General features: G+C 33.9%; 1 protein-coding gene and 1 long non-coding RNA gene across 3 annotated transcripts; both read right to left on the reverse strand.

Moving 5' to 3' along the window:
• Nucleotides 1–1,058: 1,058 nt before the first annotated feature.
• Nucleotides 1,059–10,873, reverse strand: LOC127788324 (uncharacterized). 2 transcript variants are annotated; one of them, XR_008020318.1, is made up of 4 exons: nt 10,810–10,873; nt 3,633–3,896; nt 2,540–2,598; nt 1,059–1,377 (listed from the first exon to the last, which is right to left on the reverse strand). It is a non-coding gene; the product is annotated as an uncharacterized LOC127788324 (long non-coding RNA). The 2 variants fall into 2 exon arrangements; XR_008020317.1 differs by lacking the exon at nt 2,540–2,598 and having other exon boundaries at nt 1,063–1,377.
• A 9,709-nt stretch (nt 10,874–20,582) lies between these two features.
• Nucleotides 20,583–21,428, reverse strand: LOC127788071 (uncharacterized). The gene has a single exon (XM_052316190.1). The coding sequence runs from the start codon at nt 21,426–21,428 to the stop codon at nt 20,583–20,585; it is 846 nt and encodes a 281-aa protein (XP_052172150.1).
• Between the last annotated feature and the right edge of the window lie 3,814 nt (nt 21,429–25,242).

A 25,242-nucleotide genomic window follows, 5' to 3' on the forward strand; every position in this document is an offset into this window, starting at 1 on the left:
CTTACATGTTTTTCATTACAAATGTGATTATAAACATGGTCATCGACAAATTGCCGAATGAAATCACATACTTGTTGATACTCAAACTCCCAATCTTCATCTAATTTAAACTCTGGTTTTTCAATAGCAAAAATTGGCAAGTGCAACTTTTTCACAAACAAAAGATCTTTCATCTTACTCTTCCATATATGATAATTTGAACCATTAAGATAAATCATTTTACTTGTATTCACCTCCATAATTCAATCAAATCAAACACATAACCTAACTCTTATACCACTTTGATGGGAGAGAAAGAGAGAGAGTAACTAAAGATTCATCTACTCTCCTTATTTGATTAAACCTGTGATGAGTGAACAAAATGGCACATCAAACATCACAATATATGGAGCACAAAAATAAGTTAAGCAAGAACAAAATAATCAACGTGCAAGATAAACAATTTTTAATGTGAAAAATCCCTTCCAATGTGAAAGGGTAAAAACCACGGGACCAAATGATCCACTTCAAAACTCCACTATGAATAATAAGCAATCACAAGTGATTATTCAACAGCAACAGTAGGTACACACACTACAAAAAAATGGCACTTTTGCAAAGTTTTTTTTTTTTTTTTGGTCATTTTGCAACAGTTTTAACCGCCACATTTTGCGATAATTTTCAACAACTGCTAGAGTAACCGCCGCAAAGTTATTTTTTTTTTTAGACGATTTAAGAACCACCACAAAATCTATTATTTTTCGACAATTAGTAACATTTAGCGACCGTTTGAAAATCGTCACCAAATTTGAGTGTTTGTCTGATTTTTTAATTAAGTATTTGCTAAATTTCAATCTAAATTAGGAGTGATTTTAAAACCACTCCTAAATTTTAATATAAAATTCAAGACAGTGACTTTAGCAGCGCTTTCAAAACTGTCGTTAAAAGCATAAAAAATTTAATTCTTCTATTTTTTTTTTTTTTTGGGTCACCAAAACAAAGAACTTGTAATTTATAACTTATATACCCAACTCACAAATACAATATCTCAACCTGTTTAATCATTAATCATTAAATCATAAATATCCAACTCACAAATAACTTAAAATCTGTAACCTATATACCAAATTCACAAATACAATATCTCAATCTATTTAATCAATAAACCATAAATATCCAATCCAACTTAAATATCCAAATATGTAACATATTAAAGTCCAATCAAAATGGACTTAAATATTGAAGTAAAATTTAAAAAGTTTAATATTCTAGTTCAAATATTTGAACAATACATCAACTTTGTTGGTGTGGGGGTTGTTGTGTCTCGCGAATGTCATGACTAGTTATAGAAGAGGGCTTTGTCGCTGGTAACGCTTGTCCATTATGCGTATATGATGCCTAAAATAATTAAAATTGTATTAGATGTATACAAAAGGTGAGAACATACTTTGAAGAGTATTTGTGAAGATAAACATAAACAATCATTTAAAATGAAAAATCAAAAACATATTAACATACCATTAAATTGAGCATAGCAACAAACTCAGGCGATATATTCCTCACAAGGTTTGTAAAAATATAAGCAATTGCACCTTAAAAATTTTGCACCTATCTCTAGACTTTGAACCCTTTGATTACTAGTTTGTAATTATTTCTCCAATCTTTGCACCTTTTGTTGGTATTCTATAGCAAATGAATCAATATTATTGGAAAACAAAGACATCCCATTGAATTAACTAATGGTCCCAAAAACTCGGTTTGGACTCTAACTGAAGCCCAAACCTCAGACTCAACCTAAGTGTTCTTTTCCTACCACCCGAGCAAGTGAATTATCTAAGAAGACTAACTGTGAAGATGTGCCTTGACTCTCAATCTCAGAAATTGTCCTGTATGAATTAAAAAACAATATCAATCACTCCAAAAATACCATTTAAATAAAATTCTATTTATGTAATTGTAAGAGTTTTAAAAATGAAATGATTATGATACAAAAAAATTTACGATTATAGTTCATGCTTCTTCATTCATAAAAGATCTGTCTCTCTTCTTATGCATCGCGATGTATAATAAACCCCTACTTACATGTTAATCACTCTCAATTTTCTATAATTTAGAACAATTTCACATAAATGTCAGTTAATGTTAGAATAAAAAATTCATACTTAGAATAAATTTTTGTAATATTATCATCAAATAAGTTTTTGCAATATTATCATCTCATGTTTTTTTTTTTTTTGCTAGACTCTTCGATCCTCCTGTGTGGGATTATCAATTTGGATCAATTTTCAGTATTTTTTTTGACACATCTCCTAGATATCCAACAAAACATCATTAGTTTAATCGTAATCATATAGTCGTATAAAAATTAGTAATCTTATAAGCAAAATTAGTAACATCACATTGGTCTTATCTCACGCACGATAGTCAATAAAACTTGCCCATTGGTCTTGAGATATTCCTGGTGGATGCTTTGTAATATTAGCTTCTCAACCAATGACATGATCATATCACTTATGATATAATTTACACCTATAATAATAAGCAAGATTAGTAACATCACCTTAGTTTTATCTCGCGCGCGATAGTCAATAAAACTTGCCCATTGGTCTTGAGATATTCCTAGATAATGTTTTGTAATATTAGCTTCTCGACTAATGGCAGGATCATATCACTCATAATATAATTTGCAACTATAATAGTAAGCAAAATTAGTAACATCACCTTAGTTTTATCTCGTGCACTATAGTCGATAAAATCTTCTGATTTTGTTATTTTTCCCATCAATTATGAAAGTTGACACAAAGTTTCGAAGACATATAAAGAGGAAATTTACAAAAATAGAATCATAGTAATTAACTAATATTGTTTGTTTTGATATATTTTTTTAATATATTGTTGTTTTTTGAAGAAAAAATTTAATGTTAACGATGAACCCGTTAAGAGTTTCATTTTGAGAAATATTGGAAAAAAATGGAAGGACTGTAGGTGCAAATTATATCATAAGTGGTATGATCCCGCCATTGGTCGAGAAACAAATATTACAAAGCATCCACCAGGAATATCTCAAGACCAGAAATATAACAAACTTCTTTATCATATTACTGGTCTTGAGATATTCATGATGGATGCTTTGTAATATTAGCTTCTCCACCAATGGTGGGATCATACCACTCATGGTATAATTTGCACCTATAGTCCTTCCATTTCTTCCCAATATTCCTTAAAATGAAACTCTTAATAGGTCCCTCGTTAATATTAATTTTTTCCTTCAAAAAAATAATATATTCAAATATATATATATCAAAACAAACAATATTAGTTAATTACCATGATTCTATTTTTATAAATTTTCTCTTTATATGTTTTTGGAACTTTGTGCCAACTTTTATAATTGATGGAAAAAGTAACAAAATCAGAAGCTAACTTTCTTAAAATCCCTCCAAAAAGTCCAACTACATCTCCTATTAGTTGGAGTAATTCATTAAAATCTAACATTACACGCCTTCCACGTGCAAGTAACCAAACATCCTTAACTCTTAGCTTTTCTTGTTTTATAAGCCTTTGTTCATCTGTCAATCAAAACACATATACCTAATTTAATAATTAATGCAAGCATATAATAATTACACTTAGTTTAAATATTTTGTGCATACCTATCACATTAACTATCTAGTAATGGCGTGATGTAGAGGAGCGTGTCGATGACAAATGTTATGGTAGATCTGGAGTGGATGATCTTGATGGAGTTTCGCTAGATGCTGGAGGTTGTGATGGAGCATGCGCAGATAATAGAGGTTGAGGAGGATGTTGGGGGCTGTGGTGGAGCTGACAATGATGCTGAAGTATGTGTGGTAAGTGAGGCATCTCCACCTAATCAGTAGTGCTTGTCTTTCTTAGACGTTTCTTCCTATTCATGGCTACATTTTTTTATAAATGAGAAAAACATGCACGTATAGATAAGGTAAAGTAAAATGAAAAGAAAAATAAAATAGATACGTGAACTCCTAGGTATACAAAATAAAATAAAAGGCAAACAACAATATAATAAGCAAAGTAAAATGCAATATAATATTCTATATTTGCATTAATTAAATTCTATACAAACATATCCTCATCATCAATATTTTCAACATTAGACATTTGATTATCATTTATTTGTGCTCTTGCCAGTGACAAAATTCCAGTATCATTAAGAAAAAATAACCCCAAGTCTTGTGCTTGATATAGCTCGTTCTCATAGAACACATCTTCAGTGTCTTCACCTATGTTGTACAAATCTCTTGGTTTTAAATGTACAACAACACTCCAATCATTTTCCATAACATCTTGAACATAGTATACTTGTTGCACTTGTGAAGCCTCAATATAAGGTTCATCTTCTTCACGATCTCTAGTATGTATCAATCGAGATAAATTCACTAAAGTAAACTGCAAAACATCTTGTTTGATCCTTCTATCAATTATGATATTGGTTTATTTACACTTAAATAGAATAATCCTAAATCAACCATAATAATTAAGCTCAATTATATCTACCAATTTTTCATAATAATTAACATCTCCATTAACTAGACTGTTGTAATTGATTCTAGAATGACTTATTGTTTCAGAAATTACAAAAACTCCACTGTTTTGAGTTTTCAAGCCATGTTCTCGTTCCATAGTTAGAAATTTGTATCCGTTAACATTAAATGCACTAAATCGTCTGGCACGTTGAAGTAGGCCTTGTGCAAAGAACTTAAGATCATTTGAAGGGATTCATTTTTATCATTCCTAATCTGAAATGAATCAAAAAGATATCGATAAGTACATTTTTTCATCATTCTTGGATAATTGTTCTTAACAAAATATATCAATGGTAAACCTACACGCTTAGAGAACCAATCAACGAATTCTCAATGCACTGTTGTTTCAATCTCTATAGCTGATCGTGTTCGATTCCGGAGCCTTCTCTTGGTCATCTCTCTAAATTCCCTATATGAAATTAAGTCATTAACGCCACAAGCTAAGAAAATATTTTTTATGATAAATTATATATCATTTATGTATGAACCCAGTTCACAAACCAATCAACTAGTTCTGACTTCATCAACACATATCTGTATGCTAGTAGTTTCTCAATATGAGTAAGGTTGAAATATGAAGTACTCCCAACTGATTTCCTTATTTTAGTAAAAAAATGTTGACACTTGAGATGATTAATTGTTTATAGATTGATCTTCAACATGTCCAAGCCAATTGAATCTTGTCTCAATGCCCTCTAAATATCTAAAACAAAATATCAAACATTCTTCAACTAAATAACCTTCAGCAATGGAACCTTTTAGTTGTGCCTTGTTACCTACATAGGACTTCAAATATCCTAAGCATCTAAAATAAAAAACACAATTACAAAATAGTATTATACATACCTGCAAATTCAGTGGCAAATAGCAATTAGAATATATAGAATATTTACCTTTCTATAGGATACATCCATCGATAATGTACTAGGCCTCTAAGCTTCAGTTCATTAACTAGATGCACAACCAAATAAACCATGGTTGTAAAGAACCCAAGCGAAAATAGCATTTTCATATGGCATTGTGTGAGAATGATTCAATGTTAGAGCTTGTCAAAGTCTAGAGGATTCAACACCTTGCCACATATTTACCTAAATATTGAGTACAAATCAACTAAAACCGCAGACACTTGGTGAGGTAATAGATTTTTAATTAATATTGGTAACAGTTGCTCCATAAGAATATGTAAATCATGATTTTTCAAACCAAATATCTTCTGATGCTTGAGATCAATACACACCTAACAATGTTACTTGAGTAATCATCAGGCACTAATACATTCTTCAAAGTTGTAAGAAATACGTCTTTTTGGGCATTTGACATTGTAAATAAAGTAGGTCAATACAGTTCATTTTCATCTGGTTAAAGATCACTTCTTACGCCCATCTCTTTCAAGTCTTTTCAAGCATTGAGATTATCTTTCGTTTTTCCACTTTCATTAAGAATGGTGTATAAGACATTATCACACACATTCTTCTCAATATGCATAACATTAAGGTTATGGCACAACAAGTTGTACTCCCAATAAGGAAGTTAGCAAAATATACTTTTCTTTCTCCATTGTTGACAACCATTTTCTTCAATATTTTTTCGGAGAGTTTTTTTTCTATTATCTTTAACCTTCATCCATTTCTCAAATGTAACATGAACATTTTCCAACTGTTTGAATATCTCAGAACCTAATAATGCCACTGGTGGATTCCTAAACTCCGTATTATCATCAAAGTGAACACGATTAAATCTGAATATGTGATTTGGCTCTAAAAATCGACGATGACCCATAAAACTCCACTTTCTACTATGAGGTAGATGATGGACAACAAAGCTAAAATTGCAAATTGGACAAGCTGAACCAGTGTGTGTGTTCCACCCAAATAAATTACCAAGCCCAAGAAAATCGCTAATTGTCCACATCAATGCAGCATGCATATTAAACATTTGATTAAGTGAAGCATCAAATGTTTCCACACCACCATCTCACAAATCCTTCAAGTCTTTAATCAAAAGTTGTAAGTAAACATAGATATCATTCCCTGGCATTTGCTTTCCCAAAATGATCATTGAAAGGATGAAGGAAGCCTGCTTCATACACATCTAGAGGGGTAAGTTATATGGTATAAGAATCACAGGCGAAATGCTACAGTTGGTACTCAAAGTTCCAAAATGATTGAAACCATAACTAGCTAACCCAAGTCGAACATTCTGTGGATCTAATGTGAATTCAATGTGTGTTTCATCGAATCTCTTCCACGCCTCAAAGTCTCTCGGGTCCCTCGTCAAGCCATCTTTGTAACTACCCACAGAATGCCACCTCATATGTTTAGCAGTTTTAGAAGACATAAATAACCTTTGCAAATGCAGTTTAAGTGAAAAGTATCGTAAAATTTTGGCAGGTTTCTTTTTTCTTATCTTGCCCCCACCAGACATGTTCGTCAAATTACCTTTCCTGCTTTGTTTCCATCTTGACATGTTACATCCTTTGCATGTCTCCCTACTTTCATCTTCTCCCCAATACAACATACAGTCATTTGGACATGCATGTATCTGACTATAATTAAGACCAAGCTTGGTAATTAATTTCTTTGCCTCATAAAAGGAATCAGGAATCTCTGCATGTTCAAAGGCATCTTTTAACAATTCTAAAATCATAAACATTGCTTTGTTACTCAATCCGCACAAGCACTTGATGTGATATAGTTTTACAGTTTTACTAAGAATGATAACTTCGATTACTTCGTACATCCTTCATACAATGCTTGATTTCCATCTTTAACTAGATCGTAAAATGCCTTAGTTTCCTCATTAGGTTCTTGATTCAATTATGGCATCCTTTCTTCACCTTCATGTACTAGTTGATGCAATGTGCAGACTTCTACATTCACATGGTCCCTAGATATCCCAAAAGCGTTGTCGATCATGTTGGGTATTGGATCATAACTATATAAGGGATTTTGTATCGAAAGTACTGTGCTATTAGAAATTTCCCCTGTAATTGACTCCCCATGCCAAAACCAAATAGTGTACGTGGTTGGAAACCCTCTACAAATCAAATAATCATACACCACTGCTCTAGTCTCCCATTCTCTAAAAACACAATCAGGATAAGGACATTTGATTTTGCCTTCAACAAATCGATGTGCAAAGGCAAAATCCAAAAATCCCTGCACCCCTTTCTGAAATTCATGTGTATTTCGTGGCTTTGTAATCCAAGACTTATCCATGCAGCTAAAAGAGAGCTTGTAGCTTGTATTCCACTTCACTAATCTACACCTTAATATGAAAACATAACATTCATATTATTTTAAAATACATACTTCATGCATAGAAGACATTTAAAAACTATAACAATTTTGCAATTTGACCTCCTTCCTGACCTTTACAGTGATAAGCTAAATGTACAAGCTAGTTTTTTCTTGACTGAGTTAAGAGCGTGGATGAGCAAAGATTTTGCTAAACTCTATTGTTTAGAGGAAACATTTTTTTTCAGTTTGTCTCTAAAAGTTTTTACTGTTTTTCAAAGACAATGAACTTTCCACTTTAAACATCTTGAGTTTCTTTGCAACTTTTCTAAAGTTCATTCTTTTTTCAGCTAGATTTCAAAAGTTCCTTTATTGTTTTTGTTCTGTCATATTTTTTTAAAAAATGTAACTATCTTTTCCATGTCAATCTTCCTGAGGTAGTAACCGACCAATATGTTTAGTGTGAAAGAAAAATATATTCTGCAGGATTCAAGGCTGATCTAAAGAATTTTCAGTCAATTTTTCTTGTCTTAATTGTATTTGTTATGCCCGCTCCCCCCTTTTGCTGCCACGCAGCAGTGTGTGTGTGGGGGGGGAGAGGGGGGCGCCTCCACCCCCGAGAGATGTCTCTCGGGGGTACTTTCACACCCCCGAGAGACCTCTCTCGGGGGTATTGCACACCCTTGAGAGAGGTCCCTCGGGGGTGCCTAATGCGCGCCCCTTTTTGCGCGCGTTCGCGTGCCTGCATCCATGCACCCCCGCGCCAATAATCTCGCAAGACTCAATCAAAACCGTCTCTGAGATATCCGTCAAGAAAAGTAGGCTACTCAACACATGGATGCCACTCCCATCGCTATAAATAGGGGGTATTTTTCTCTCATTCGAGAGTCAATCTCTCACTCTCGTACTTACATTTTTACCTTCAAACATTTTACTTCTACGAAGGTCTGACTTAGACATCGGAGGGTCCACGCGGGGATTCTCACCCGCGCTCCTAACTGATTTTCTTTCCAACAGGTCATCCATCGCTTTCAACCTAGCCAAAGGGCTCACCCATCACTGTCCTGACCCCCAAGGGACTCATCCATTGCTCTCAAGGGACTCATCCATCGGTGTCATGACCCCCCGAGAGACTCATCCATCGCTGTCATGACCCCCCCGGGAGACTCATCCATCGCTACAGTGACCCCCGATAGACTCATCCATCGCTGTCATTCTACTCTAGAAGACTCACCTATCTCTCTCAATCATTACTCATCGTTTGGACAATCCACACATTACTCATACCCCCGAAGGAGTCATCCCCCGAGTGAGACGTCCATTGCTCATACACCCCACGTGAGTCATCCATCGTTCGGATCAACCATACGAGGGTCATCCATCGACAATTTCTCATTTTACAAATTTATTGTTGTAATCGTGTAACAACAGTATTCATCTTTTTATGGCTGTATTTTTTTTTTTTGTGGTTGCATAAACAACATAGGGGGTCTTGTTCTTATTGCAGTAGATGTTGCTTTGATTGAAACTTGCAGTAACTACTTGGATGCATAAGGGTGGAAGAGGTGTATCTTTAATAAAAGAAAGCATAAAAGATATGCCTATTTTATGCATTTCCTGATCAAACTATAAAAGTGCATGGTTTCTTTGTGAGTATAGGTAAGGTTATTAAGCTGAAGTGGGCACTAACTAAACTAGGTCAAGTAATTTAGTTAGGAAACAAACCAGGTGTATAGAAGTTATTGAACCAAAACCTGTTGATGTAGTCTATCCAATCAGATCATTAAACCTTTTAAAGATCTAAAGTGGAATTATAGCCTTGAATTTTTTATGATCTGTAAATCTAGTTAGCTGTTAAATTTAGTGTATTTCATTTTCCTCTTTTAGAAACCTTTGTTATATTACCCTTATATATAGATTATTATGAGGTAAAGCCCATTATTAGGAAGTCATTTCTTTTAATGTAAATACTTAATTTTGTTGAAGTATATATGAAAGTTATATTATATTTTATTCTACGATGTTAGCATAAGTGAAAAATCACAAGTTGGAATTTGTGACAGTAGTTTTCTCGTAAACTGTTTTCTTACCAGACTTTTCTATTTTGCAGTGATGTATTATTTGGGCGTAATCTTTACGCAAAAAATTATACTCCAATCTGTAGATGATTTAGATTTCAAAATTTTTTTTATATTCCCTACCGGTTCTTCAAAGGTTTTTATTATTTACCTGTGTATGTGTTTGTTTAAGCATAGTCATAAGTTCGGCTTTCCTTCTTGTTTTGCCATGGAATTTGCTGCCTCTTTTTTTCTGCATGCTTATTTAAGAAGTTACTTCTTTCGGACTTGAACGAATAAAAAAAGAAAAAAAATTGTCATAGATAGACAAGGTATAAAATGAAACACTATCTTGCAGATGATCTTTTATTTCTTTTGCCTGTTTTCGGTAGGAAACTTCTCAAGGCAGCAGCCCAGCCCTTAACTACCTAAAAGATTTAGTTAGTGATTACTTCCAGGTTTGAAGACCAGGTTTAAAGAAGCATACATTGAATTCTTCTCCAAGTTGAGCATGGATACCTATCATGGAAACTGTTGAAACAGATTCAAGTCATTGTTGTTCAAGGATTCGAAAAGGAGTCTCCTAGTGATGGCATTCTTCCCTAAATTTAATTATGAACAATTAATGTTATAGTTTACATATTTTCAACTTATAAAAATATATCCTTTTGGTTCAAAATCTGTAATTTTATACACCAAATATACCCAGCATAGACAGCAAACAAATTAAGCATAAGATTTAGCCATTCTACTTTTCAATGTTTTTCCCTTTTATTTGGTAGAATCATTTGCAGACAAATTAGTTAATCTCTCTACTATACATTTGAACAGAGGAATTAAGCCATTTATCAAACTAGATCACACCGCACAAGGGCAGTCCCTTCCTCCCAATCCAAAATAGATCATACATTCTGAGCATATTTATAGAAGAAATAAGCTAACTGAGCATATTTACAGCAGAAAGAAGCTAACCGAGCACCGAGCACCACCGATGCGAGCACCACCAAGCGTCGAGCACCGAGCACCACCGCTCGGCGAGGGAGAACGACGGCGGACAGAAGAGGAGAGAGAGAGCTGATAGTGATATAAGGGTTTCTGATTTGGGTGTTCAATGTGCGTAAAATAAACCCTTTAATTTTGCGATTTGGTCTCGTTTAGAGACGAAATTGAATTCCGTCTCTAATCTTTGTGTTATTGTTTCTGCCACCAATTATTTGAGAGTGTAATTATTTGAGGTATATATAAAATATTTTTGAAGATTTATAATTAAGAGTTGCTAAAAATTGAATCTCTTTCGCAGACTATCATTTGCTATTAAATTTTAATAGGTAAGTTTAGTTAGTGAGAGTATTCAGCAAAATCTATTGTATTTATATTTACCCTAATTCTGATAGATTATATTATTTGTAAAACTCAATTAAATTGACTTCATAAAAGTTTGTCTAAAAGATTAAGGGAAGATTGCTGCAACAAACTTGAACTTCATTAAAGTTGCAGTTGCCTTCTTTTTATTTTTTAATTTTCAGTTTTAAGTTTTAAATTTATTTTTAATTTTTTATTTTAATTATCTGTTTTTAAAAAATTAAAAACACATTCTCTTTGTCATTTTAAAAAATTATTTCTTAAAACAAAAAATTAGAAAATGCGTTATCTTGGAAATTTTGAAAATAATTTTTTAATGATATTTTATTCAATAAATTTGATTATTCAGTAAATTAGAAATATATTATTAAAAATATATATATATTTTAAAGTTAATAAATTTTGTAATATTGTTTTCCAATATAATAATAAAATATAAATAAATAAATGTGTTTTGAGTTTAGAGTTTGTTTAAAATAAAAACACTCAAAATAACTTTTTATTGTTTTGAGTTTTCTTTATAATTTATTTTTATTTTTAAAAATACATTTTTAAAAACAACAAAGAGAATGCATTTTCATTAATTTAGAAAATTTAAAACTAAAAATGAATTGAAAACAGTAAAGAGAACGCAACCTAAATTAATCTATTTTTCTTAAAAAAAATTTACTAAAGTTGAAATTACCATCCTTACACAATCTCTTGCCGCTCGTGCCATCAATTTATGCAAAAGAGGTAAATCGCAAGTAAAATGTTTGCTTCATGACACAGGGTAAAAAATCAAATCCCTAATTTATTGGTGTGAATCTTAATTTATCATAATTCAATCATTTAATATCTACCCAAGAACAAAAATTACTATAGTTAAACCTTGTGAATCTAAGCCATCAAATAGAATATCTTAAATGCCTTTCATGTCCCTACGTGGCTCCAAGTAATTTATTACGAAGGACTCATAATTCTTGTAGTTCAAAAATCACTCAAATAAAAATCTTTTCATATTTCCACTTCACTTATATTTTTTTTATTAAATATTAAATTATATTTTCATAATTAATTATTATGTTTCTACAGATATTTTGCTCAAAATCTGTAAGAATATATTTTTTATTTTTTAATATGAATAAAATAATTAGCTTGGAATGCAAAATTTGCATTACGAATATAATGAAATATTTAATGTAATTGTAATATCATAATATTATCCTAATATGATATCATAAGTAAAATTATACTTTATCATATATATATATATATATATTAAGAGAACGTTTGTTAATCAAGATATGAGTTAAAAAAGTCAAGATATACGATGCATCTCGAACTTCTATTATTTTCAATATGTTTGTTAAACTTATCTGACCATTTTTAGAAAAATCATTAATGATCTCTTATCTTGATCTTTTAAAATATGTTTATTTTTCCTTCCCTCAAGATAAGCATATCTTGGTTTTTATAGATAAGAAAAAAATGACATTTGTGTTCTCTAGTGCATTTTAAAAAATTTAATAAACGACTTAATAAAAATCTTTGAATACTTCCCAACTTTATCTTGACTATTTTATATTTTGGTCTGAAAACCATTACAGTTTTATCTTACTCATTTTAACAAATATTACCTAAATATATAACATTTGATAATTTGTCTACTCCCTATCTATACTTGCACATTATAAAATATAATTAAATTAATATTTTTTTTATTTTTTTGGATGCTTAGATGGCCCTTGGGATGGAATGCGTTAAAAGCCCAACCCAATTACAATATCAGGAGTCCACCTAAGATTAAAATCATGTTGAATTTAGCTGTAGTTTGTTATTTTTTCAGTATTTATTATCTATTTGTAAGATTAAAATCACACTTAGAGAGGGAATTTAAATTTTAAAAAAAAAAATCAAAATATTATTACATATTTAAAATTATAAAAATAGTATATTATTTTATTAATATTTTTTTATTACATATCAAAATTTTCTTATAAAAATACTACAATAAAATTAAAAAATATTCATATGAACACATTTTTCCTTTCATGTTTGAGAAGAAGGAATATTTGATGGTTTATTATTTGTATTTTAAATAAAATAAAAAATTTATTTTAAATTATAAAAATTAAAATGACGTAATTTTGTAGTTTAAGTATAAAATCATAGATATCTAGATAACCACACATATATAACATTTGTAATTATGTGTGGCTAAATTTATAAATAATTACTCACACATGTATAACATTTATTAATATATGTGGGTAATTATTTAAAAAATTAAATTAATTTTTTTATAATAAAATAAAAATAATAATGGAATAAATTAAAAATAAATTAATTGAATTATATTAAATAAATTAATTTATTAAAAAAATAAAAAGAAGAGTTAAAACATATATTTTTAAAATTTTTTCTTTATATATTATCAAAATTTTATTTATTTTTAATATAAATATTAGATTATTTTCTAAAATTTTGCGACGGTTGTTCAAAATTATTGTAAAATTTAATTTTTTTAATTATTAAATTAATAAATTTTGTGATTGTTCTTAACCTCTATTAATTTAATTTTAATTTTTAATTATTAAATTATTTTCTAAATAAAATTACTATAAAATTTAATTTTTTAATTATTAAATTAATAAATTTTGAGATGGTTAATAACCGCCACAAATGCTAATTTAATTTTATTTTTGAATTATTAAATTATTTTTAAATTTTACTACAATTTTTCTAAAACTGCCATAAAATTAAATTTTAAAATTTTAAATTTTGTGATGGTTTTTTAAAATAGCCATAAAATGTTGAACAAATCATCGCAAAAAACGTATTTTGCGTTAGTTTATAAATCATTGTAAAAATAACATATTTTGCGACGATTTTAAAAACTGTTCCAAAAAAAATTGTTGCAAAATACTCCTTTTTTTTTTTGTAGTGACAATCTCAAATTAGCTAGTTATCATAAACAACTTCAAAACATAATATAAAGGAAAGGCTAGAAAATTAGGCTTCTGTTACAGAGTATAAAAATAGAGTTATACAGCTCAAATAAACGATTTGATCATCCATGTTGAAGTCCCAGATGTCCTATATCTACTGACCAAAAAAAATTAGCCGAAATGGACCACGAATGACCCTCCAATCTACAGATGATTAAAGATTATCTGTTGCTCTTCAACCCAAAAATTCTAGATAGTAAACCCTCTATTCGTAGACTAGTAACTGAAATTGCAAATCTTAAAAGGTTAATCTGATCGATCAAAATGAAGAACCATACGTCTTCTACAAACTGACCAAAAATCAGTAAGATCGGACCACGGATGATACCTTAATCAATACTTGATCAAACCTGTGCACTCATTCACACACCTTTTGTCCAACTCTCCTCTCTTGTTTTTGTTAAACGGCTTCTCGCACATTTCTTCTCCTTTTATATTGACAATTTAGAAACCCCTAAGGGCTTTGGGATTCTTTCTCAAAGGCCAAATAAGTTTTGGGCTTCTCCACATAGGAAGGGACCCAAAAACCCAACAAAGTGATGGTTTGAAAGTTGGTTTAAAGCTATCTTTCGCATTACATTCAATCGATTACTAGAAACCTTTATTTGAGTAGAATACATATATACTCAATTTAATATGGGAATTCACTGGGATATTGATTTGATATTAATGTTTTGATATTAATTGAAGTTAAAACTCTATTATCAACATCATCATCAAAATATATCAAAACATTAACTCAACAATCTGTCCCTTTTTTATGATGGCAAAACTTTAATTATTGGCCTCAATTCTTCTCCCCATTTTTTTCATGATTAAAAAGGTTAAGAAGATAATTAAAAGCTTATCTCCCTTCTTATTTTCTTTGGTTTGGATTTGGGATTTGAATATCCTCCCCCTTTTTGAGACACTACTTTTGTTTCCAAAAAGATAACAATTAGATTTTATGACGTGGGATCAACTGTTGTAGACACTTGAGCTTGGTGTCCAGTGAAATAAGGTTGCCATGAGAAAAGTTGCCGTAAGGAAGTTCGCCTCAAGGAATTTTGCCACAAGGATGTTTGACTTAAGGATCTTGCAGTAAGGATGTAACGACCTTAAAGTGGGTCTAGGTGTTTTAATACTTGACATCAGGGTAATAGCAATTAAAATGTAAGTCTAAGTATTTTTTTTTTATGCTTAATGATAAATTTCCTTGGTGACACATAAATAATTTTAGATTGCATACTTTTATTTTATGGTGCATGGAATCAAAAATTAAGTGAAAGGGACTCAATTAAATAGTTAATGAGATGTCTAACACAAGTAAAAAATTAAGCCCGGTGGGCTTGGAAAATATATATATGGGATATATGTGATTTGGGCTTAGGCCCATGGTGAGAAATAATTTGGAAATAGTGGGTTTGATGGTGTAATAAGAAAATAGGGAAAAGAAAATAAATTAAGTAGCATTTGTCAATCAAGCCCCTGGATATTTTTGTTTGTAATATGAAAAGATGGTCATTTCAGTAAAATCTAGAGCTGGCGTGCAGACCTATACACACTCATTTTTCCCAGCAGCCTCTGTGCACAAATCTCCTATTTTAGTGCAGTATGTATCTCCACTTTTTGAATGCATTGTTCCATTGCTCCTTTAGTCCATCTCCGTGCTCTTATTTTTCTTCACCTTCTCCATCCTATTCCATCACTTCTGTTTGCTGCTGCTGTTTGCTTCATGTGCGCGGGTGGAACTTCTCTCTAATTTTGCATTCTCAACAGGCAAGTTCTTCTGCACTTCCACGTTATCTTTCAATGCGAGCTCTTTCTTAGATATATTCTATATTGCAATGCAAGCTTTCTTGATTTGCAAACTATTGCTTATTGTGTCACCTCGCTGTTAGTGTTTTCCACCGTGTCTATTTTGTGTATAAATTTCCTAGTTGCTGTGAAGTCCATTTGATGTCTCAAGCAGGGTTTGATTCACCCTAATATTTGTTTAGTGAATGTCTTTTTTTCTTACTTACAACTAGGTTTTGTTTAGCTCGTTGCTCCCTATTCTGGCATTTATATATGTACATGTTGCATTACATTTGGAAGCTCTCACCCATAGCTGAATGTTCCTTGTCCATCCAAATGCCTCTTATATATATATATATATATAAGTGTTGAGTCTGAATGTAAAATGTTAAGTCACCATTGAATGATTTCATTGAGATATTTGGAGCAAACAACGAAAGCCTCAACTGAAAATATATATATATTGTTCGCTTATATATGAGACCCACTTATAAATATATATATACATACATGTGTAATGAGTTGATACCCCTCACAGATTTGTAAAGCTTATTCGATCCATGCCCTGCCTAGCCAATCCACCATATACCCATGCTTAAACAGTCGTTTGAATGCCCCTGCTCTGTTCTGCAAACCCAGTTATATATATATATATACACGTTCAGCTTCATTGATGTTCCAGTGAGCTTTTCTCACTTGTCTTTTGCATGAGCTCATTCTCTCAAGCTCTTGGTCGTGAGCTCTTTCTGCGTGCCTGACCTCGAGCTCTTGGCGCGAGCTCGTCCAGTGAGCTCTTGCCCACCCTTGACTGCGAGCTTGTTGAACGAACTCTCGTTCAGCCCATGACCTCGAGCTCATTTCGATCTCTTTCCGCTTGTCCTTTCCGCGAGCTCTCCCGAGCTCCCTCTATATGCCATGAACTCATGAGCTCTAGCTCGTTCCATAAACCTTGACCTCGAGCTCATCCTGAACTCTTCTCATAAGCCTTTGAATGTGAGCTACCTGCTCACACCCTATCTATTTACCTTTCCTTAACTTAAATAAATGTTCATTTACTTTAATACATAAATGTAAATAAGAAAGTACCCCCATTTGGATTCAATAAAAATATCAAAAAAAATCAAAATCCATAAAAATAAAAAGATAGAATTTTGGTTTTAGTACAAATTCTTGAATTTGCAATTTTACCCCCATCAAAATACATAGTTTCCGTTTCTTGAAATATTCATTACAAATCATTTTTACAACAATGAATGCTAGTTATCAAAATACCAGGAGTTAGTTTTTCAAAATGAAGACATTTTCAAAATATGTTTTATTTGGTCCATTGCCTTGAAAAATTCCAGGTTTATGTTTGACCAGAAATTTTGCGTGGTGTGGCCATTTGATTGCATGGGGTCTAATCATGAATTTGAGCTATGAGCACGAATGCAAGAAATGCATACTATCACTAGTTAAATGAAATCACAACAATCATATGATGGGAAAAAAAATAGTTATTAAATTATAATACTCCTCAGCTGGTGAATCGAGATTTAATATTAAATAGCATCTCTCAAAGAAGTATTCTTGTGTTGTAAATTACATCAAGCATTTTTGTGAAATAAATTACATCTTGAATGTGGTAAACATTATGAAGTAAGATATGTTGAATTTATCTGATAATGGAAAAATACCCGGTATGGGTAAGTGATGTTAACAGCATGAATATTGCAGAAACAAGAATTTAAATATATGTGGTTGGCAAATGTATACATGATGCATACATGTACAGGTTTCATATATATATGTTTTGCGTACCTATTATTTTGCGCGGAGGGAGAAAATGGTACCCTAGAGCACCTGGCATGGGACGAGGTGGCCATAGACTAACAGGTTGGCTCCATATTTATTGTGAGGTTTTGTTTATGTGATACACTTTGGCATGTGTTGATTTATAGCTTGCGAGCCTATGAGATTTGATTCTGATATTAAATTTATATGCAGATTTGCATAATAGTACATGGTGGCATGATACGTTTAACTTGGAATTAATCAAGTCTTAAATTGTGATACTTGTATACATCAGTCGAGTTCTGGAGTAATCTCTTTAGTTTCACCTTATTCTTGGTTCATGATAATTGTTTATTATCCTAGAACTTGCTGAGTCTTGTGGCTTATTTGATCTTCTTTGCCATTCCAGGTAAAGGGAAAGCTATTATTGGGGGCGAGTCTAGTGGGACTAGGGCCTAAGGATAGTGGTGTACGGGGACGGGTCCTAACTTGAAGATCCTGTTAGCATTTTGGTGAGACTTGAGATGAAATTAGTCTTATTTTGTTAGTTAACATTAGAGTCTCTTATCTATTTTGTATGGCCATTGAGCCCGAACTCTTGAGCTATTGGAAGTGTAATTGAAATTAAACCCAGTTTCCATTGCTAATGAATGAAATGAGTTGTTTGTTTAATTGTGGTTTGTTCTATATCATCTCTGTGATGATCTCCTTTCGAATATCCTATGCTAGTGGGAATATTCGATAGTAGGCCCTTACAATTTTGGTATCTGTAGGCACCTTAGGCAAATCCCACATTGGCCATGCAAAGGGGGGAGATCTGGGACCAGTTGTAAGGTCGCATGACGAGGACATCATGTGCTCAAGGAGGGGAGAATGTAATACCCCAAGAGCCCAGAGAAGGGTAGAATATATCAAGGATAGTGTAAGAAAGGAAATAATACCAGTCGGATACCTTTTGGGCTGAATGTAGGCAAGGAACTCTGGGGTTAAGCGTGCTTGAGCTGGGGAAGCTCAAGGATGGGTGATCCCCTGGGAAGTTCGTGTAGGTCCATTAAGGTAAGTTGTTATGGTCTTTCCTATCACTCGATGCGGGATGTTATAGGTGGTATCAGAGCCGACCCCCGAGCCTCTGAGCGCGGTGGTGGGGCAAACCTCAGCGAGGACGCTGAGTCCCTAGAGGGGGTGCTGTAGGCACCTTAGGCAAATCCTACATCGGCCATGCAAAGGGGGGAGATTTGGGACCAGTTGTAAGGTCGCATGACGAGGATGTCATGTGCTCAAGGAAGGGAGAATGTAATACCCCAAGAGCCCAGAGAAGGGTAGAATATATTGAGGATAGTATAAGAAAGGAAATAATACTAGCCGGATACCTTTTGGGCTGAATGTAGGCAAGGAACTCCGGGGTTAAGCGTGCTTGACCTAGGGAAGCTCAAGGATGGGTGACCCCCTGGGAAGTTCGTGTAGGCCCATCAGGGTAAGTTGTTCCGGTCTTTCCTATCGCTCGATACAGGATGTTATAAAGGAAGTTCGCCACAAGAGATTTTACAGCAAGGAAGTTTGCCTCAAAGAATTTTTCCATAAGGATGTTTACCTTAAGGATCTTGTCGCAAGGATATTTGCCTTAGGAATTTTCGCCACAGGGATCTTGTTAAAAGGATGTTTGCCTCAAGGAATTTTGCCACAAGGATGTTTGCCTTAAGGATCTTGCCGCAAGGATATTTGCTTCAAGAATTTTCCCCATAAGGATGTTTTCCTCAAGGAATTTTGTCGCAAGGATGTTTGCCTCAAGGAATTTTGCCACAAGAATGTTCGCCTCAAGGATTTTCCCCACAAGGATGTTCGCCTCAAGGATCTCACCGTAAGGATGTTCGCCTCAAAGATCTCATCGCAAGGGTGTCTGCCTTAAGGATTTTAGTAGCAAGGATGTTTTCCTTAGGGACCTTGCCACAAGAATGTTTGCCGTAAGAGAATTTTCCATAAGGATATTGCCCTGTTGATACTCGAAAATGGGTTAGAAGGCTCGCGGGAATCCTCGCCCGCGATAACCCTTCGATGCCTAAGTTAGTACCGAATGAAGATAATTGTTAACGAAAAACCATAAAAGTGTAGTCGATGTGTCAAATTTTAACAAATTCAAAGTCTTTTTCAATGTCCTGTAGCTGTGTATTCCCAAGGCTGCTAGGTGTTGACACGTGTTAGTTGTTGAGTGGGGGTCTTGGTTTTGCCAAGAAGAGGCCCTTGTTGCAAGGATCACCATGCCGCAAGGTGCTTGGCCTCAAGATCCTCCCTTGCAACACCTTCGCCCCTAAGCCGCAAGGCCTTCCCTTGCAACGTCTACCCTTACGGCATGCCCTTATGCTACAAGGCTTCGGTCGTAATTCTCTATGCCGTGAGGCCTTCTTTTTGTGCACCTTAGAGCATACTACCGTGAGATCCGTCTTGTTGCAAGTTATTTTCTCAATGGCTTGTATCTTACCCCAAGTTAATTTCTGAGAGTATCCTCCATTGAGCATCAATTCTTAGTAAATCGTAAATACATTTTTTCCTTACCCAAGGTTACATTTTACACACATTCGCTAATATCATTCCTTAGTCACAAGGTAACTTAATTTCCTTTGATTTTCTCAAACCACAAATTCCTTAAAGTCACAAATCATATCCAAAGTTACATTTAACATATATTTGACCAATAACATTCCTCAACTCACAACTGCCCAACTTACTAGTTGGCATTCCATTTCCTACTAAATTATAGGTTAACATGCCATAACATCATTTTCTAGGTAATATGCCAATACATGTGAATGGATAGATCTGGGGTCGATTAACAATCGTACAAATGCATCAAGGAGACATCGATGTACCTTGTACAACCGTTTGGTTGGCATCGGTATCATTTCCCATCAACTGGAACACACGACCCCGTTGTGGTTCTTGACCTCCTTGGTTCTTCCGGGATTGATTGACTTCTCTTCTATGTGGGCAGTCCCTAGAGAAATGGCCAACCTGATGGCATCTAAAACACCTAGGTCCTTTCAGACAATCTCGTGCGACGTGGTCTCTCATCCCACATGTGTAACACCCTTGGGTTCTTTCTTCACATGGTTTTCCAGGGTGAAATTTTTGACATTTGGGGCAGTTTCTTTCGGGTTTGAAATTTTGTCTTCGAACCCCAAGATCATGTCTTTTCCCAAGTTTTCTCTCATCGAGTTCCCAAGATTGCGTCCTCAGGCCATTCATACGGTGGAGGTTATTCTCCACAGTTAGGGCTTGTGTAACCACCTCCACATAAGTACGTGCTCCTAGAGAGCTCAATGCTAACTTGATCTCCAGCTTCATAGCCCCAAGGAACTTTTGTGCCTTGGCTTCCTCGTCCAAGTTGTAAACTAACATGTACTTGATCAGCCGAGTGAAACTATCTTCATACTGGGCCACAGTCATATTCCCAGTCTGCTTTAGGTCCATAAGTTGCCGGCCTTTCTCCAACTTTTTGCATAAGGGAAAATACTTAGCATAAAAGAGTTCTTTAAATTGTTCCCATGTAACACTTGACGTACCTTGTCCCTCAGGGTCCGAAAAATTTCTTTGCATAGTTTTCCACCAAAGGTCTGCCTCGTCCTGAAGCATGAAGGTGGCACAAGTAATCTTTTCCTCCTCACTACAACCAAGGAAATTAAAAATCTTTTCCATCTGCTCCAGCCAGTACTCACTCTCACTTGGGTCGGCTCCTGCTTTTCCTCAAAAGGTAGGGGGATTTAGCCGTTGGAACCTGTCAATGGCGTTAGGAGCTCAAGGAACAGTCTAACCCGTTAGCTGTGTTCCCTACATCAGGGTTATCACGCTCTCCATAATTCTCTCAATCCGATCAACGCGAGTTTCACTCTCTGGACTTCCTCCTTGGAGTGAACTTTCTTGGGGCATCTCCGATGTTTCCTCGTGTGAGTGTTGGGACCCCTCATCTTAGACGTCCCTACCAAGATGACTTGGGGTGCCTGTTTCAAAAATTACGCAACGTCAAGTATTCACCATCTAAAATAACCACACTTTAAAATCATGAGTTCAACCTGTAAACCTTAATAGTAAAATGATCTAGAAATAATCATATACCATCAACACAAGGTAACCTTTCCCTATCCATAAAACTTAAAGATTAATACCACTTAATACATATCAAAAACATCTTACATCAAAAGTAGCCACACGACCTATCCTGTCATCAAAGAATCTCAAGAATTAGTACATTTAAGTACCTTGTATCGCTATTTATCCTTATACATATGTATCTAACAAAAATTCGCCAATAAAATATTATCTAGACATTTATAAATCCAAATCACAAACCCAAAACATTCGTTAATTCTAACGAATCATAAACCAAAATGTCTTCAAAATCCGGTTAGTCTCCTAGAATTCCATCTAAAAGTTTCTTTTCCCTAGATACTTACAAGTCTTATTCCACAAAACAAATCAAACATCTCCCAACTTTCCACAAGCCATTCAAGATTTTTTTTTTTTTGGTAGGGGTTTAATTTCACCAAGTGACTAGAATACTTACTCGTACCAAGTCCTATCCTGTAAAACAATTAGGCATCTCCCAAACGATTATTACGTAGAAGAATCCTCGAGATTCCAAATTCATCAACTCCTGCAACCTAACCGTTAGTACAAGACTCTAATGAACCATATATGAGAACACTTCTAAAATCCAATTAGTCTCCCGAGACCTCAAATCCGTCAATTTCCTATAAACAATTGTTGATAAGAAATTCTAACAATCCTCAAATCAAAGTACTTACTCGTTGGACTTTACCATAGTCATTGAAACAACATCAACTGCCATGTAGCCCTCATGTCACCAAAGCCCCAAAGATTAGTAACATCAATTAAAACATCTCATTTTACTATTTTACCTTCAAGATCCCCAAATAACTATATAATCTATCCTCAAAGTTAGGCAACTCAAATCTAAATCAAAACAACAAAGCCACCATAACCTAAAATATCCTCGAAATTAATCATTCACACTTAAAAAAATCATATATTATAGCTCTGATAGCAACTGTAACACCCCGCTTTTCTAAATACACAATGATATGAAATATAAGCTAACATCACATACGGGCGTTATGGAAAACCTCACCAACGGAAGCACTTGTGTAATACCCTAAGACATCGTGAATAATAATCGTATTTTGGTATTTTAAGACCCTAGAGAAATTATTAGAACTTTAGTGTTTATCAGTAAATTTAATAAGGTAAATTATATATAAATTTGTTATATAGTTAAATTTATTTATGTTATAATTAAATTTATCATTGTTAAAATTCATTGTATATAAAGTATATAGCTTAATCATAGTTAAAAATACTAGAAATTATATAAATATATGTATTAAAATTGGGATTTTTATTCTGTTATATAAATCCGTATATATGTATATATGTAAATTATATATGATAAATTCGTATGTATACTATATATATATATATATATATAAAACCAAAAAATCAAAACAGGCATGATGGCCATGCTCTGGCCTGCCTACAACAAGCAATCAGAGATGAGGGGCGACATTAATGCCGCAATGGCTGACGGGATGGTCTTTCTAAGACACTGGGTGCCATAATAGGACAAGACACGTCGAGTTTTGGCTATAAATAGCCGAGTTCAAGCGAGGCCCTTCATCAGAATTTTTTACTTCAAAGATTGGGTGTTTGGGGCAGCGTTTGAGAGTTTGGTGAGCGGGGTTTTAGTCTTTGAGTCGTGGGCAAGGTTTCTAGAGCGTTTGGTGGCCAACAGAGTAGAGGAAGAGGGAAACCAAGCTCTCTGGAAAATCGTGACTTTGACGGAGCCAAGCTTCAACATGCAAATCGAGGTATTTTTAATTTTTTTTTTTTGAATTCTGAGGCAATATTCGAGATCAGGGGTCGGGTTTAGGGGGTAGAGAGCTCGTTTCGAAGCTCCTGAGGTGCGGCAATGTCGTTGGCGGCGAAGCAGTCACCGGAGAAAGACAAACCAGGTCGAGCGCGTGGCCGCACGCGCTAGGGTATGGGGAGGCGGCTCATGGCCTGCATGCGCGCGTCGAGTGGAAAAAGAAAAGAAAAGAAAAGAAGAAAAAATAAAAGAAATAGGAAAATTTTTGCAAAAATTTGAAAAAATTCAAGAAAATCTAGAATTTCGTTTATGCCTTATTTTGGGAAAATTTTCTAGAAAATGCTAAATTAATTATTTATTTAAGTGATTTTGTTATTATGGAAATAAAGAAAAATATGAAAAATTACAAGAAAATTCTAGAAGGCTAGGAGTACAAACTGGCACCATTACTTTACCAAGGGTGCCCCCATACATCCCGGCTTCGAAAGAGGTGCCGTAAAAATGGTAGGTAGTATGAAGGGAGCAGTTGACACCTACGATGAGTAAGACATTGCATACACACATGATAAATATATTTTGTACCCTTACTTAGATTTTTCATCATCTAATTTGGGTTTTGCCCCTAGAATATTTAACGTTCCAGTCGGGACTTGCAGTGATGGTACGGAAGTCGAAGATGTGTAACGACACGAGTCATCGAGAAATGAGCAAGTGTACCATGTTATGTTGTAGCATGAATATTTCAAGTATTATGTGTAGCAAGAATGTACGTTTTAAATTATCTTTATAAGTTTATGTATGGTGAGAACTTTGTAACAAGTACTATGTTTGGTTGTCTATGTATGTAAAAAATGCTATGATCAGGTTCAATTTCAGCTTCCGCTTTATAAGATTTTATTTATATCTGGTGTATAAATTATTTCACCGAGCATTAGATGGGTCTATGGGAATTTCGGAATGATGTAATTTAGCCAAAATAAATAAATAAATAAGTTCCGTAATTTCCTAAGACATAACACGCCCTGAGTAGGTGGGGTGTTACAACTTGGATCGAACCTGAAAGCTTAACCAAAGCTAAATAAAAGGGGTTTCCACTATTTTTCCTTTATATGTACAGCAAATGGATACAACTTTGAATAAACCCAAAAGACGCAACTCACTACTTCTAGTTACAACTGCAACACATTGCCTAAGCTAGCGAATAAACCCTTATCATGGCACCTTCCCCATACGACATTTAAAGTGCATTAAATTGAGATATTACCCACGCACACACATTGAAACCACAACCTTTAGAACGACTGTAGGACACTCACACACTTATTACAAGCTCGAGTATCCTAGCTGCTATTACAATATATCACTGGATTACATGGGTACATAATGAAATAAAAACCCAGAGTTAACCAAGCACCACCTCCTGCCCTTACACGCATTGGAACCTGTGTCACCAAGTACATCTCATATACTTGGAACGGTGAATATTCCAGGGGTATAAAACACCCGAGTTAGATAATGACATCTAAGTGAGTGATACAAGAAAGGAAACAGTGCATGTAGGTGTAATATATAGATATGCCATGAAATCTTCCCAACGATAGCCATGCTAGGGTGCTGTCATGAACCTCC

The sequence above is a fragment of the Diospyros lotus genome, chromosome 13 (assembly GCF_014633365.1).
Source record: "Diospyros lotus cultivar Yz01 chromosome 13, ASM1463336v1, whole genome shotgun sequence".
Lineage (NCBI taxonomy): Eukaryota > Viridiplantae > Streptophyta > Magnoliopsida > Ericales > Ebenaceae > Diospyros > Diospyros lotus.